Here is a 15,679-nt window from a genome sequence, read left to right as displayed (position 1 = left end):
TTTTCAGTCCTATATATTGTTAATGCCATATACATAGCACGATTATATGAAGTAAGGAGAAGAGAGACACGTGCCTCAACTCGATTGGTGCCAAGCTTTGGTAAGTCGTACTCATTGTGTTGTGTGTTGCTCTTCTTTGGTTCGACTCTTAGAAGACTCACTAGGTGACATATCATTCACTAGTTTACACGACTCTTTTGGTGTACGTGGATTGTGGGGCCCTAGTTAGGCTCCATACCTCACCCATAACAGAAATACATACATACATATATGTACGTATGTATATATATTTGTTTATTGTATTTGGTAATAAAATACTTTATGTTCATTTTCAATGAAAAAAATTGTCGTGAAGATGAGAATTGATAGAAGGGAGAGAGAGAGAGAAGAGGAGCGATTGGCGGTCTTCTCTTTTTGCTCTGAATTTCTGATACGTAACGTTCAACTTTGGAATATATTTCTATTCATTTCTTCTCTCTCTATCTCTCTCTCTTTTAAAAAGCTTTTTCACTTTTTTCTCTCTTTAACCGTCTTCTTCCTTCTTCTCTTCTCTGCAACTCTCTTCCCCAACCAAATGCTTCCTAAATCCACCGGAATCCTCTGGCTCGACGGCGACCATGACGACGCCACTTCTTGGACCACAACTAACCACCACAACGACGACCCTATCGCCATTGCCGCCGCTTCCATTTCCTCCTTCAAATCCATGCTCGAATCCGACTGGTACATCAACTCTACTACTACTACTCCTCTCAATCCTTCTCACCAAGACTTCCATTCCCTTTCTTCTCACCCGGACATTCCACACCTTCCTTTCTCTTCCAATCCTTCCGATAACTTCCTCTTACACCCTATAGATTCCTCCTCTTCCTGCTCTCCTTCTCACGCTTTTCCTCTCGATCCTGCTCATTCCCACTCCATCTTGCCTTCTCATAAATCTTCCTGCTTCTCTTCTCTCCTTAACGTCGTTTGTGGCAGTAATTTTGATAATGCCTTCGATTTAGGAGGTGAGAGTGGTCTGCTTGGACCTTACCAAGGGAACCAAGCTTCCAATTCCTCCGTTTTGATGGGATTCACTGGCATTTCGTCTCTTCCTCAAATCGGTAATCAGGAACTCAGCTTAAACAACTCGGAACTCAGCTTAAACAACTCGGATTTTCCGGCCACTCGGTTGCTTCCGGTTGTCGATAACCCTCTCGCATTCGGCGCTGGATTTAATCCGGCGGCTGCTTTTGAAAGCTTCGATGACTCCGGGAATGCTCTGTTTCAGAACAGGTCTAAGGTTTTGAAACCTCTCGAAGTGTTCCCGCAAGTCGGTGCGCAGCCGACGCTGTACCAGAAGCGGGCGGCGCATCGAGTTGGCTCTGCCGGACCTGATAAACTAGAGAATTTGGAGGTTTCGGGTTTTAAATTAGGAGAAGGCTCAATGTGGACGCCCAATTTGGAGAGGCTGAGGAAGATGACGGGCGACGAGGACATTGAGGACGGCAGCGTGGATGTTTCTCGCTTGAATTACGATTCCGACGAGCCCAATGAGCATAATAAGCAAGAAGACAATGTTAATGCTAAAAACTGCGGAAGCAATTCCAATGCCAACAGTACTATAACTGGCGGAGACCAGAAGGGGAAGAAGAAGGGGCTGCCGGCGAAAAATCTCATGGCGGAGCGGCGGCGGAGAAAGAAACTGAATGATAGACTTTACATGCTTAGGTCCGTCGTACCCAAGATAAGCAAGGTACGGATTCAGGCTTTTGCTCGTCTCGATCTCATGGTGGAGAAATCTTGAACCTCTGCTGACACAGAATAAATGTTTTTAATTCATACAACTCTGAATTGTTTGGATTTGTGGCATACTTGCATCTAATTTGTAATCGTTATGTTGATATGTTTTCTTGGGGATGTGGGAAAATAATTCCTGTTGTTTCATGGTTTAATTTCTTTCTAATCCTCTCTGAAATACATAGATGGATAGAGCTTCAATACTTGGAGATGCCATTGACTACTTGAAGGAGCTTCTTCAAAGGATAAATGATCTCCATAATGAACTTGAGTCGACTCCTCCTGGTTCTTTGTTGCAGCCTTCTGCAAGTTTTCACCCTTTGACGCCGACGCTGCCGACTCTTCCCTGTCGTGTCAAAGAGGAGCTGTGTCCAAGCTCCTTGTCCAGCCCCAATACCACCCAGCCTGCCAGGGTAACTATCCAACTTCATTTTTTTTGCTTCTTTTAGGATTTAGTACAATTTTTGTGTTTTGTTTGTTCTCTCTTTTTATTTGTTCTTAAACTTCCTCAACAAGTGCATGTAGCAAGAGCTGAGATTTGATTCTGAAGAGCTAAGAACATTTCAATTATTTCTTATATTAGTGATGTAAATGATTGCTTGGTAACTTTTGAGCTTTCTTGGATGTAGTTTAGAAGCTATCAATGCATGAACAAATTTCGCCTTGTTCCAATGGGTTACTTCTAGAATACAATTTCTAAAAATTTCAACTAGAACTTTAGTCAAATGTATCAGTTTGAAGTCCTCCCCCAATATTGAGGTCCAATGAACTGTTTGATACTTGTATGGGACGTGCTCATGGAGGACTAACATGTGGGCAATGCTATTCTGAAGAGTTATACCGAACATACTTTTAATGGTGTACGATCTGTAGTTTCTTAAACTAGCAATATCATGTGGGTTACAACCACTTCGTCTCATTGCTTTAGGCTTTAGAAAATATGATGAAGTTTAGCACATGAATCCCTCATGTCTTAATTAACAAAGAGATTAAGTCATGAGTAATTTCTTGGACAATATTTTTGTTGTTGTTAGTTCTAATGATACTGGTGGAACTCTTACATCTTTTTTTTCATCTCACTTCTGTCTGAGGAAATCAGTTCAACTAGATACCGATCATCATGAAACTTAATCATGGGTTTTGATTCATTTTCTGTGCATATCTTTATGAAGTTAGTTTCATTCTCGAACATTTATGGGATTTGTATGCATTTTCCTATGTGCATGTGTGCTCATGTGCTTATATTTATGCTTCAAATCATGATTGGTGACAGGTTGAAGTTCGGGTCAGAGAAGGCAGAGCTGTCAATATTCACATGTTTTGTTCTCGCAAGCCGGGTCTTTTGCTATCCACCATGAGGGCTTTGGATAACCTCGGCTTGGACATCCAACAAGCTGTAATCAGCTGTTTCAATGGATTTGCTTTAGATATCTTTAGCGCTGAGGTACTCTCATTTCCTTTTCGTTTACCCTCGTCGACTTCTAGAACAGGATATGGTTTTTCAAGTTGGTTGTAGTTAGTGATTTTGAAATTGTTAAAATCAGTTTTGTCAGGTTCAAAATCACTCCAAAACACGTCTTCAGTCACTCAAAATTAATTTAATATTTAATTTTATGCTTTTAGATGCCTGTAGTAGCACATTCATGTATGCATATCTGGCTGTAGAACTTGCGATTTCTCTTCACCTTGGCTGTTTGTATTATATATCTCTTACAAAGATCCACTCCCTTTTCACTTCTTTTAGCAATCTAAGGAAGGTCAAGAGATCTTACCTGAGCAAATAAAAGCAGTGCTGTTGGATTCAGCTGGTTTACATGGTGTTATATAACTGAAGCTATCATCAAATGAAGCAGCTAGCCCTTCCATTGATGGATGGAATAACTGATGTGTTTTATGCATCAACAAATTCTGTAAATCCAACAACATTCAGCTCAGCCTCGTCTTATTCTTGCACACACCATAGACGAGTAGGTCTGGCTAATATTTTCTGGTTTTAGTATTTTACCTATCTTGCTTTCAGAACATATTGCAAGATCAACCTCAAGTGTTAACATTTCGTTTGGTCCAGTTTTTTTGGAATAAGATTTTCTTCTTAAATGTAGTTTCCTTCTGTTAATATTTCTTCATCATTGGAGCAATACCTTTTGGTTTCCGGATTTTGAATCTATTTTTCATTTAGTCTTGAAATTTTAACATGCACACCTATGAGTTTTGAGTTTAATTTCTATTTGATCTTCAAAATTTAAATATTACATCTTTTTACCCTTGAATTTTGAGTTTAATTTTTTATTTGGTCATTATGTTTCAATATTTTATACTTTTACTCTGGAGTTGTTACTAATGCTCACATTGGTATTTGATGTTAACTTTCATATAACTAATATAATTATAGTTAATTTAATTCTTTTACCTTAATTAATAAACATTAACCATACCAAAGATAGAAAATGAATATTTAATGAAAAATGAAGGTTAAAAGTGTAAATCTTGAATCTCTAGGGATCAAATTAAAACGAAATTCAAAATTTTAAGTAAAAACGTAACATTTTGAAACTTAAACCAAAATGAAAATTATATCCAAAACTTAGGGACCAAAATGATATTTTCTTTTTTTCCAACTTTTAACTAATCTACGATTCTTGTGATAAAATCATCAATTCTCCCCCTATTAGAAAGTTTTTGGAGAAAGATTCACACTTGGATGTATGAGTTTATATCGAATATTTATGAAGAAACACAGATTTTAGAATCTCATTCAACGATTATTGCGAAAGGATCCGTTTTCAAATATAATTCAAAAGAGAAGAGAGGGAAAGAAAAAGGTAAAAATATTTAAGCGTTGAGAATGGCGAAAAGTGGGCTACAGTTACAGAAGCTATGATATGGGCTAAAGAGAGAGCCCTTTTTTGTGTATAAATACAATTAAAAGTACATAGAAATACACTAGAAAACGCTATTTAGAAACTCGGGTTCGCAGAATTCTCCACCAAGATCATCGCAAGCTTCTCCTGGGAAAACACTGCACATCATAATATATAATTAATAAATAATTACATTTTCCCTACTCACTGCCCATTGCTCCAAACTCCAAGGCATTGCACGCAGTTTCAAGTCTGAACATCCAGAATTTTCAGAAAAAACGAATCCCTTACATTTCAATATCTTTAGTTCCATATTTTGCTTTCATTTTGCAGTTTTTCTGTTTCTACTCTCGTTTCTCGTTTTTAGAAATCGAAAGTATTGCAATTCTGTTTTTAGTTTTATGTCTATTTTTAAAATATTGGTAAAAATTGAATGAGAAAAATGAAGAAATTTATAGATAGGAATAATGTTCATAAGCTTAATTTTAAATTACTAGAAACAAAAATTCAAATGGTTATCAAAGGGATCTAATTGGTTTTTTGTTTTTTGTTTTCAAAATGAAAGTTTAGTTGATCACTTTTTACTTGTAAATTTTATAATATAGAAATTAATACAGAGTAAAATTTTGGGTTTCTAATTCTAAAAAGTAATTCTTATATAACGTTTTTACATTTTTAATTCAAACTTTAAGGAAAAAAAAAGTTATGAAACATTATATATATTTATAGAAAATTCTCAATAAAATAAAATTAAATGAACATTGTGGTCACTAAAATAAAATATTAATTATAAGATAATATATGTAGATAAGAAATCATGAGTCACAAAAATTCAGGTCGCTTGTCCTATCCAAGTTACAAATCAATGGATTCTTTTACGGTGGACATTAAAATATTTTTAAATAAAAGAAGTAAAAACTCTTTTTTTAAAAAAAAAATAAAAGAAGTAAAAACTCTTTTTTTAAAAAAATAAATAAATAAAAGAAAGTAAAATGTGTGTTCTTTTATTAAAAATCTAAAATTATAGTATTAAATAATTTTCATATTATTTTGAATTAATATGAACATTCTTGTCAAATCCATTAGATTTTGTTTATTGAATTAATGAAAAGCTTTTTGTCCACCGACATCAATGATTATAGGACTATTTACAAATACGGAAAAATAAATCAAAATATTCATAAATATAGTAAAATTTTACTATTTATCCATGTAATTTAGATTGTTGTCTGTGTCTATCTGGATCAACGTAGACACATATGATAGTCTATCGCAGTCTAACTGTGATATTTTACTATTATTTATAAATATTTTTAACAATTTCTCATTTAAAATAATTTTCAATATGGTTTGAACTTTGAAGAAGAAAAATCATGACTCGACTATTAAAAAGGTCATCTCATTTTATATCTATAATAATCTTAGTAAAGTCAAAATTTGAAAATAAAGCTAGATTAAAAAGTATCTTCTTTTAGTTTATGTGCGAGAATCACAAAGTTAGCATTTTTCAACGAATTCTAAGAATATGAATATATAGTGTCTCCTTACCTGAAAAATTATTATTATTATTATAGCAAATTCCAATAAAAATTAGATTCGAGAGACTAAATTTAAGATATACTCAAATTGATCATTTGAAAGTACATAGATTAAAATTGAATAAATTTTCTCTTAAAAAAAAGATAAATAAATAAATAAATCTCAAAATACACGGACTAAACTGGTATTTCAAGCTTACAAAATTATTATTATTATTTATTTAAAACGTTATGTCGATATTTAAAATAATAAAAACATACTCATTAATCCATTCTTAAAAATTAAGACTAAAATTTTCATTTTGAAATCTTTAGAGACCAACACACCCGTCATTAAAAATATTTTTTTCTTTAATATTAAATGGAAAAAAGAAAAAGAAAAAGAAAATTAAAAAAAAATGGTAATAAAATTCTCACGTCCTTGAATCGGCATAATCAAGATATTCTCTATCAATCTCCTCCAAAGCAACGGCGGGTTTTTGATTGTTAAGTGAAGGCTGAATCCTCACTTCTGGAAACATATTTGCCCAACATGCCTCTCCTCCTATTGTCTCACATGCTTCTGCTGGAAACACCCTAAACAAATATAAACTCATATCAAAATATCGATAAAATATCGATAAAATATCGAGATCGATCGATTTTATAAAGAAATTATTAAATATTTTATATATTTTTTAAAATAAGTTAAAATATTTATTATTTATATTATATTTACATGACGTTTTATTTTTTTTTTATTTTTTTTTTATTTTTTTTTACTTTTCATGAAATTTTTATGATATAATTGAAACGATGTGAATCTATGAAAATGTGAATGTCGAGATATCGTTGACAATTTAATATTATAGATACAACTAGTTTATTAAATTTTCATCATATTTTTATGTATTTATAAGTTTGATATGGACATAAAATATGAGTTTGATGTTTCCACTATAATATAAAAAATTGTTGGAATATAACATAAATTATCAATTTAATTTCACTAATGTGAACCTAATATTAACAATAAAAAATTGGAAAACAAAAATCAAATTTTGATTCTAAACTTATCCGATTGTATCGTTTTAATTCTAAACTTTAAAAAGTGTTGTAATTTTAACTATCTAATAAGTTCTCAAGTATTGTTAATAAAGTTTCTCTTTTATATATATATATATATATATAATGAATTATGTAACATATATACAATATGAAATTGATAATTTATTAAGAGAAAGACAACATCAAAGATTTATCTTCTTCTTTCTTTCTTTCTTTTTTTTTAAAAAAATTATGTATTTTGATAATGTTATTCGATGGTTAATTTGTACGTTGGTCAAAGTTTTTTTACAAAACTTTATTTTATTGAAATTATGAGCTTATGAATTTTACCTTTTTTGTTAAAATAGTGGATGAATTACCTATTGAATCGAGGGTTAAAATTGCAACACTTGTGTAAGTTTAGGATCAAAATTAATACATTAGGACAAGTTTAGGATAAAAATTAACTTTTTTCCAACATTTAAACTTATTTTAAAATGGTAAAATGTTTATCCACTAATTTAAATATATTTTTTGGGGTTTTTAGAATATTTATATTTCTCGAATTTATATCCATCGAGGGTCGAGACTAATATTTTCAATATTTTTCTCTAAATATAATTGAAACCTCGATATTTGACAATGACGTTGAGAGCCTTGTATATTACAGTAATACAATGTAATGTTTTTGTTTACATTTTATGCCACCACTATTCATAAACTTTCATGTTTGTGTCTGATCGGTTATTGCATTTTGGATTTTGTGTTTATTAAATTCTTGAAGTTAAAAGAATGTCAAATGAGTCTCATTCCTTCCGTACATAATCTATTTAGATCTAAAATATATTAGATGCTTGCTAAAGCAAGAGCCTGTAAAGCACAATTCAAAGTTCAAGATCCAATACAAAATAATTCAATTTCAATACAAAATAGAAGGTTGCAAGAGAAAATGACTTACGAGATAGCAGAACTATAATCGACGATCGATGCGTCGTAGACGACCGAGGCGGTTGCTTTGATGGCCGAGCGACGAGAGCAGTGAGAACTAAATGAGATCAAAGGGAACTGAGAAGGGTTATTATTGGAAAGTGTTGAAGGGAGAAGGGGAGGAACAGCGATGCTAAGAACAGCCTGCATTTTGCTTTTGAAATGATATGTTGTTAATAAGGCTTTTGCGATTTGAATCGAGTATAAGCAAGCTACTGATTAGCCCTTTATATAGAACAGTGTAAGAGATATTGGAGATTGTCCCTCTAGATAAGATTCCTTTGCTTCTTCTTCCTATGATGTTCATTCATTTACAGGAAGCTTTCAAACTTTCCCATCACCTTGGAGATATTTCTGAATCTCCCAAGATATTTTTGCCCAAGGCCCATTATATATAATGTCTAACTCAATAAAGTTACATACACTGCCAAATTGCTAGTCCGCACTGAAAATAACATTTAAGGGAATAGGTTGATTCGGATTAGATCGAAGACTAGTTCTAACACCAAATTTTCTTACTTGTATTAAGGGACAATAGACCTTTCTATATTTTCTATAATAGTATGTATTGGCGTTAGTATCTTATCTAGGCCCTTCTTGCTCCTCGGGCCCATTCCTCTAGTCCAGACATGTTGGTAGAGCAAACCTGCAAGAATACTTATATCGGTGTGGTGCTGAGCCTTCCAATGTCTAAGTTAGTACACATAGTGTTCAGTTCAACTAAGCATAGAAAGAATTGCTTACCACCCCTTGAGGTTGATGGAATAATGTAATTTATAAGGCCCATTTACTACTCGCGCTTGGGGGATATGTTTAAGATCAACTGTATGACTGTATCAGAGTAGGTATGGCTTTCAAGGTTGTAGAGTGCCAATAGCAAACTAGGTTCGATTATTTCCCTTTTGATGAAATGGGGCAAGCTTGGTTGGTCGACTTGAAACCCGAGGATTTGACTCTCTTCTAGAACACACAAACAACATCATGATACTCTTGGGTTTAGACCTGTCCGTGGACTTAAGTCTTATCTTGATAACCCTCAACAATATGAAAATATCTGTCTTAACTTATATATTATAAATCGTCTTATTCTTATTGTTTAGTCGAAATGCTCTGAATTCTTTTTGCATAGCTGTAAATGAACATTTTAGTTGAGTCTTTACAAATAGTCACAAGAATGATTAATGATTCACATTCTTTCGAGGCCTAAAATACAAGGACCTATTTCAAGCAAAATATAGGCTAGACCATTCGACAGCCGACAGATCAATGGGTAAATTTGGGCCAAATATTTTCTGGCTAGGCCCAATCCTTGTTTCCTACCACCATAATCAAACAACTTAATAGCAATTTGGTTTAAGATTTTATAGATGTGTCTAAGGATAAGATGTCTAGGAATAGAATGTCTGAAAAGATAATGTTTGATTGTACATGAAGATGCTATCAGAATTTTATGAACAAAAATTATATTTGCGTTGCATTATGTAATTAAACATGAAAATCTAATTACAATTATAATAGATTAATAATTTAAAGAATAAACAATATTCAATATATCAATAAAAAGTTAAATATGAATGAATAATCATTTTAACTATAAATATTTGAGTAATTTATATTTAAAATTAACCAATGAATGTATTTAATGAACGTCATACTAATTATAATCTAATACTTAATAATTTTTATTATTTATTAAGTTCAATAATAGTAATTTTAATTTTAATTAAATAATATAAAAAAATAATTTTAATGGACAATATATTATATAAAAAGAAAAGAAAATGAGATAAAAATATGATATATTAATAAAGAATACTAAAAAGTATTTTGTAAATATGATATATTAATAATGAATGGAGTAATAAAAATTAATCACAATAAATAGTTAATTTCTAATAAACAATCCGTGATGATTATATGTTCATAATGAATGGTTAAATTAAAATTAATCTTAATAAATAATTACTTGATTATTAAAAAAATAATAAAGTAATAAATTATTATTATTGATAAAAATGAAGTTTCATACTAACTAAATTTAACTCATTCTAATTTACTAATTAAATATATTTAAGATAGTATTAGCTTATTATAAAAATAAGTTAAGTAAATATTTTAATAGATCATTATTGATTTATTAAAATAAATATTTATATTATTTCTGTTAAATTAATATTAATTAATTAATTAATTAACTATATTCAAAGTGAAATTATATATAAAATGAAAAACATACAGAGAGATGAACATAGAAAACCCACAGTTTTGGAAAGGAATAGAAAACCTTTATATGTGGGAAATGAGGATGCTTGTAAATAATTTATTTCAGACAAAGAGTTGAAAATTGTGAAACAAATATGAGAATTGGATACCTATATCAATTCCCATGCGGAAAACCTTCCAACCAAACGACCCCTACTAGTAGAAGCAAGTTAATCTATGTTCATTTTGCCTCAACTTTTAACCTAAATTTAAAAATAAAAAATGGTCTCATATTTGCTCTACCTAATCATTCACCCTTGCCCAAGGAATGCCATTTTTTAAAATTAAATTTATTTTTTATTTTTTTTTAAAAAAAAACTTTAAAGGTGGGAGATTGACATTGACCATCAAACTTTTGGATGGTAACCAATGCCTTAACTAAGCCTCATCATAGAAATGTATACGTCATAGTTTTATCATTCATCCTTTAAATATACATACATTGCTCAATGTGTGACAACATACACACTTGCAATAGTTGAGTTCATATTCTATCTTTTCAACATCAATCATCTCTTCTACTTTTATCTATTTTGAGGATTAAAGCAAATATAGAAAAGTGGAAAAAAAAATATTAAATTATTTCCATCAGCCCTTTTCTTGTGATACAATTATTTTAGGTAGGTTGTGTGAGCTACAAGTGGTTGTGGTGATGTTCCTAGAATGGATGATAGACTTTCCATATACTCATCAAGCACTGTGTTTATTGTATATTATACATACATTACACCATAATATACTTACAACTTTAGAACTTTAAGGGTGGGTTGCTAGTTTTTCCACCAATGGAGCTTTATTCAAGAGTTAGAAAAATCAACCAATTGCTACTGCATAAATTCTTAATGTGTTACCAAGAACTTCAAATTGAAGAGAAGTTTATCCATGTGGGAATTCCAGAAAGCATTGCAATTTGCACAACATAAAAATAATGAATGCACGTTTAACTCTTGTATATTACACCTATTTTTCTATCAACAATTTCAAATTCATTGAAATCAACAGGGTATACCTATTGCAATAAGAATCAATAACAATTAAGTTTGTTGTATACTATGCAAGAGCATGAAAACCCCCTTTTTCCAGTGTATAAAATGACAGTGAAAAGCAAGTAGTAAGCTAAAAAATTCAACAGAAAATTCCGCACCTGCTTAGCTCTGGCATCAAAACAAAGAGAAGGGCCGTTGGCCAAACTTGCGACCTCCTGCATTTGCATATTTCTTTACTCATTATTCAACAGAAAAGCCAAGGAATCCTCATTGGGTTCCATCGACATCACTTTTGTTGATTCAAGGCTTCATCCAAGGAATTAGAACGAGCATAAAGCTCAGCCATACACTTGTAATGCTCAGGAATTGGTGCAATACCATAATGTTGTGTCATTCGTTTGAAGTAAGCACAGCCTGCCTTTACATTCTTCATATGTACACAAGCGCATAAAATGCCTACGAACGTGATTGCATCTGGCTTCACATTTTCCCTTTCCATCTCACTGAAAAGATTGAGAGCTTCCTGCCCCAACCCATGTACTCCCAAGCTAGTGATCATTGAGTTCCATGTCGGTAAACTTCTTCTGGGCATCGTCTCGAAAACTTCTATTGCATCCTTTATACTACCACATTTGCTGTACATGTCAATTAGAGCCGTGCCAAGATAAACACCAATTTCGAAACTGTTCTTGATGGCATAGTCATGAATCCCTCTACCAACACTTAAGATTCCAATTTCAGTACATGCTTTGATCAAGCTCACCATTGTATACTCATTTGGACAAATATTCTCAGCCTGCATTCTCTTAAATAGTTCAAGAGCTTCTTCAGGCTGTTGATTTCTAATATACCCATTTATCATTGCTGTCCATGAAACAACATTTTTAGATGGCATTTCATCAAATATCCTTCTTGCTTCCTGTACATCACCACAAGAGACCAGCCCAGATATCATGGTTGTCCATGACACCACATTGCAAACACGCATTTTCTCAAACACCTTCAAACCACAATGTTTATGTCCACACTTAAAGTAAAAATCTATTAGATTGTTTTGCACAAATGTATCCCTTGAAAATCCGTATTTGATTGAAGACGCATGAACTACTTTTCCTAGGTCAATGGCAAAGAAAATTGTACAAGCTTTGATGACAAATGGAAATGTAAACTTATCGGCTGCAATTCCTTGACACACCATGTTCTTATACAACATGAGGGCTTCTTCGGAGAGACCATTGATAGTGTTGGCCCTAATTATCAGATTCCAAGTAAACGTACAAGGATTCTGGATTTGATTAAATAGAAAAATCGCATACGCTATTCTTCCATGAGAAGAGTAGAGATGAATCAGTTTCCTAGTAAGTAATTGATCGTTAGAAAGGCCGCTACGAATGATTTTGGCATGGATTTGCCTGAGCTGTTTGAAATTCTTGCAGTTTTGAAGCAAGAAGAGAGCCTTCTTCGCTCGGATGTTCCCTCTTGAGGTCAGGGAAAAATTCTTACTCGGAAAAACGTCATGCGTATATGAGAGACATGGAACCATTATACATAAAACTAGTTCAAGAATCCAGACACGGTAGTACACGGTCTGCAAGGAGGAAGAAGAAGAAATTCCTGGTACAGGAAGAAGCAATCAAGAAATTGCGAGATATGGAGAGAGAAACAAAGTATTCCCAAACCTCAAGGTTGAGAGAGAGGAGAAGCTCTGCAATTGCGGCATTTGGACATTTCTGAATCGGATTTTTGTTGGAAAATGAGAATCCAAGAGGAATGAGTGCCCGAACAATGGAGATTAGACATTGTGAATGAAGAAAGATTCAGTTCACCATTATTGCGTCATTGAAGAGATGAATTTGCCACCGGAAAGCGCCTTGGGGAATTGGGGAAGATGAGACTTACAGTTCCGATCGAAGAGTGAACCAGTGTTCTCGGTTGCAGTTGCAGATCATATTCATACCGATACACACCCATTTGTGTGGGCTAAATTCTTTTTAGCTTCTACGCAGAGTAATAAATTTATTTCCATAGATATTTTAATGTTATCATGGGTTCAATATCGTAGAAAACTTGACAATAAGCAACCAAATATCAATAATATAAATGTAATATAAATAATCTCAACTTATTTAAAAATTATAAAATATTAATTTATTAATTTAAATTTATTTTTTTATTTTTTTTCATAAGCTTTTTGTGAATATGTATCGAAATCGAATTTTTATTGAAATTTTAATTAGATTTTTCGTAAAATTAATACCTCGACATTTCTCTTGACATTGATATTTTAAATATTGTTTATATTAACATTAATTTGTACAAATTATGAAATTTAATTTTCACCTCATGTCAACATTTCAATTGATATTTCAATAGTTTTTATGAATTCCATCAAAGGTAAATTAACATTTTAGTGCATGTGATTTTGAAATTTTTAAAATTACTTTTGTCATGCCAAAAATCACTTCAACACATGCCTTTAATGCTTAAAGTTAATTTAATATTTAATTTTATAAATGCAGTTTTTATTACATCAAAATTAGTTTTGAATCATTAAAAATATTTTTTATAACAATTTTAAAGGAAAATTGCAATGGGGACAAAAAATATGATTAAAGTCAAGAATATTGTATTTTTAAAAAGAAATGACAAATATAGAGTAATATGAAAAAAAATGATTTTAATAACATTGAAAAAATAACAACTTTGTAAGGTAAGGTAGGATGTGAAAAATATTGACAAAAATAGGTGGGGAACTTGTGTACGAGTTATACGAGTTCATCCTCGTCCAAACACCTTCCTACATTGTTGATGGGTAACCACCACGAGGAATTGTTGTACTTTTTAAAAAATATATTTATAAAAGAAAAACCATCTTTTATTTTACCTCATTCTCAAATTCACTATCTTCACATGTCAAACACGTATAGATTTATAATAATGCCACATATCTCATATCTAAGTGTATTTTATTTACCAAATCACTTTACCAAAATATTGTTTTTATTTATGTAAATAAAGGAAGAAAACAAGTTGCAGTTAAAAATTTAAGTTTTCTTCTTACGCAGATTAGAGTAAATTCAAAATCTTATGCATATTCTTCTCTCTTGATGATTCATAGGTATTCACCAAAGTTTCAAGTTTTTAAAGAGAGAAAGAAAGAAGAAGAGACATACAGTGCAATTATAGTGATTCGGTGTTTCATATACTACAACTATACAAGACTTTCAAGACTTCATTGATTCAAAATTATACGATAAATAAGACAAAAGTAAAATTCTCACAACTCCTTCTGGAAACAAAACAAAAAAAAAGAAGAAGAAGAAGAAATAGAGATGGATTAAAATAGTGTATATGTATTACATATCATGACTAAAATACTAGAAAAAATGTTTCAAAACCCCCCAAAATTCTCTAAAATCAGATCGTGGAGATGAATAAAAGAACCCCTACAAAAGGGGCAAAGAAAAACCATTTTTTTCTTCTAAAATCAAACTTTCTAAAATTAGAATCTCTAAATTTCTCGTCGTCGGAAAAATCCTCAAATATGATTTAAGTGACGGTGGAAAGACAATAAAATTGTGGACGTTGTCCACGATTTTACACGTGGATGGCCAATTGAGTGTTGCCAAATGAGTAGTTTTTTGGCTTGCGTGTCACTTAAATCGTGTACCACGTACATAATCTGGCCTCAAAACGTGAATGTGGGTTATGATATAGGCTTAAAACGTGGACGTGGGATACGGTGTAGGCTAAATCGTGTATTTGGTATATGATTTAACAACCCTAAATATGTCAATACTTAATGAGCCACACTGTTTTTGTCAATAATCATTAGTTTTTTTAAAAAGTTCCAAAAAAACATAAGAGTATTAGAAATATAGTAATGGTTAATTTCAATTTGCAAATATAGCAAAAAAAAAAAATAATAAAACTTGATTATCGATATTTTTCATTTTTATGATTTTACATTCATTTGAATAGGTATGTCAAATATACTTTATATGTTGATATATCAGTCACCTAATATACATTATATTTGGTGTATCAATCAATTGGTATACCTTATTTAAAGAATATCATTTATACAACTGATCGATCATGACTTTAATTATGCTATGGTCGATATGCAAATGTCCAACACTTAGGTGCTTTCTAAGATCATCCTATATGAAAGATGTATGACATGTGTGGATTTTTAATTTTCTCATGCTGATATAAAGTTATTTTCATTCGATTAGTT

The 15,679-nt window shown here is 31.7% G+C and overlaps 3 protein-coding genes across 3 annotated transcripts; 1 reads left to right on the top strand and 2 right to left on the bottom strand.

Moving 5' to 3' along the window:
• The first annotated feature begins 326 nt into the window (after positions 1-326).
• On the top strand, positions 327-3,880 carry ICE1 (basic helix-loop-helix (bHLH) DNA-binding superfamily protein). The gene is made up of 4 exons (XM_039037990.2): positions 327-1,735; positions 1,965-2,192; positions 3,053-3,223; positions 3,524-3,880. Exons 1-4 carry the CDS (start codon positions 335-337, stop codon positions 3,605-3,607), a joined length of 1,884 nt encoding a protein of 627 aa, XP_038893918.1. The 5' UTR covers positions 327-334; the 3' UTR covers positions 3,608-3,880.
• Positions 3,881-4,590: 710 nt separating this feature from the next.
• LOC120082718 (light-regulated protein, chloroplastic-like) lies at positions 4,591-8,396 on the bottom strand. Its single transcript, XM_039037998.2, has 3 exons — positions 8,163-8,396; positions 6,596-6,754; positions 4,591-4,798 (listed from the first exon to the last, which is right to left on the bottom strand). The coding sequence occupies exons 1-3, from the start codon at positions 8,339-8,341 to the stop codon at positions 4,723-4,725; spliced, it is 414 nt and encodes a 137-aa protein (XP_038893926.1). The 5' UTR covers positions 8,342-8,396; the 3' UTR covers positions 4,591-4,722.
• Positions 8,397-11,362: 2,966 nt separating this feature from the next.
• LOC120072324 (Tetratricopeptide repeat (TPR)-like superfamily protein) lies at positions 11,363-13,453 on the bottom strand. Its single transcript, XM_039024828.2, is given in 2 exon segments — positions 11,363-11,743; positions 11,746-13,453. Coding segments are annotated over 2 exon segments (1,308 nt in total). The 5' UTR covers positions 12,983-13,453; the 3' UTR covers positions 11,363-11,672.
• Between the last annotated feature and the right edge of the window lie 2,226 nt (positions 13,454-15,679).

The sequence above is a fragment of the Benincasa hispida genome, chromosome 1 (assembly GCF_027475165.1).
Source record: "Benincasa hispida cultivar pf3 chromosome 1, pf3_genome.v1.1, whole genome shotgun sequence".
In the NCBI taxonomy this organism is placed as follows: Eukaryota; Viridiplantae; Streptophyta; class Magnoliopsida; order Cucurbitales; family Cucurbitaceae; genus Benincasa; species Benincasa hispida.
The sequence above is the reverse complement of the archived record's forward strand: the minus strand, read 5'-3'. Positions and strand labels throughout refer to the sequence as shown.

What these genes read in the sequence shown, in the direction of transcription:
- LOC120082718 (XM_039037998.2), bottom strand. Translation starts at nt 8,341, where the DNA reads ATGCAGGCTGTTCTTAGCATCGCTGTTCCTCCCCTTCTCCCTTCAACA. An exon ending in GATTATAGTTCTGCTATCTC is followed by an intron (nt 6,755 to 8,162) that starts GTAAGTCATTTT and finishes ATATTTGTTTAG; the next exon opens with GGTGTTTCCAGCAGAAGCAT. An exon ending in GATTATGCCGATTCAAGGAC is followed by an intron (nt 4,799 to 6,595) that starts GTGAGAATTTTA and finishes TATGATGTGCAG; the next exon opens with TGTTTTCCCAGGAGAAGCTT.
- ICE1 (XM_039037990.2), top strand. Translation starts at nt 335, where the DNA reads ATGAAAAAAATTGTCGTGAAGATGAGAATTGATAGAAGGGAGAGAGAG. An exon ending in TCGTACCCAAGATAAGCAAG is followed by an intron (nt 1,736 to 1,964) that starts GTACGGATTCAG and finishes TGAAATACATAG; the next exon opens with ATGGATAGAGCTTCAATACT. An exon ending in TAGATATCTTTAGCGCTGAG is followed by an intron (nt 3,224 to 3,523) that starts GTACTCTCATTT and finishes CACTTCTTTTAG; the next exon opens with CAATCTAAGGAAGGTCAAGA.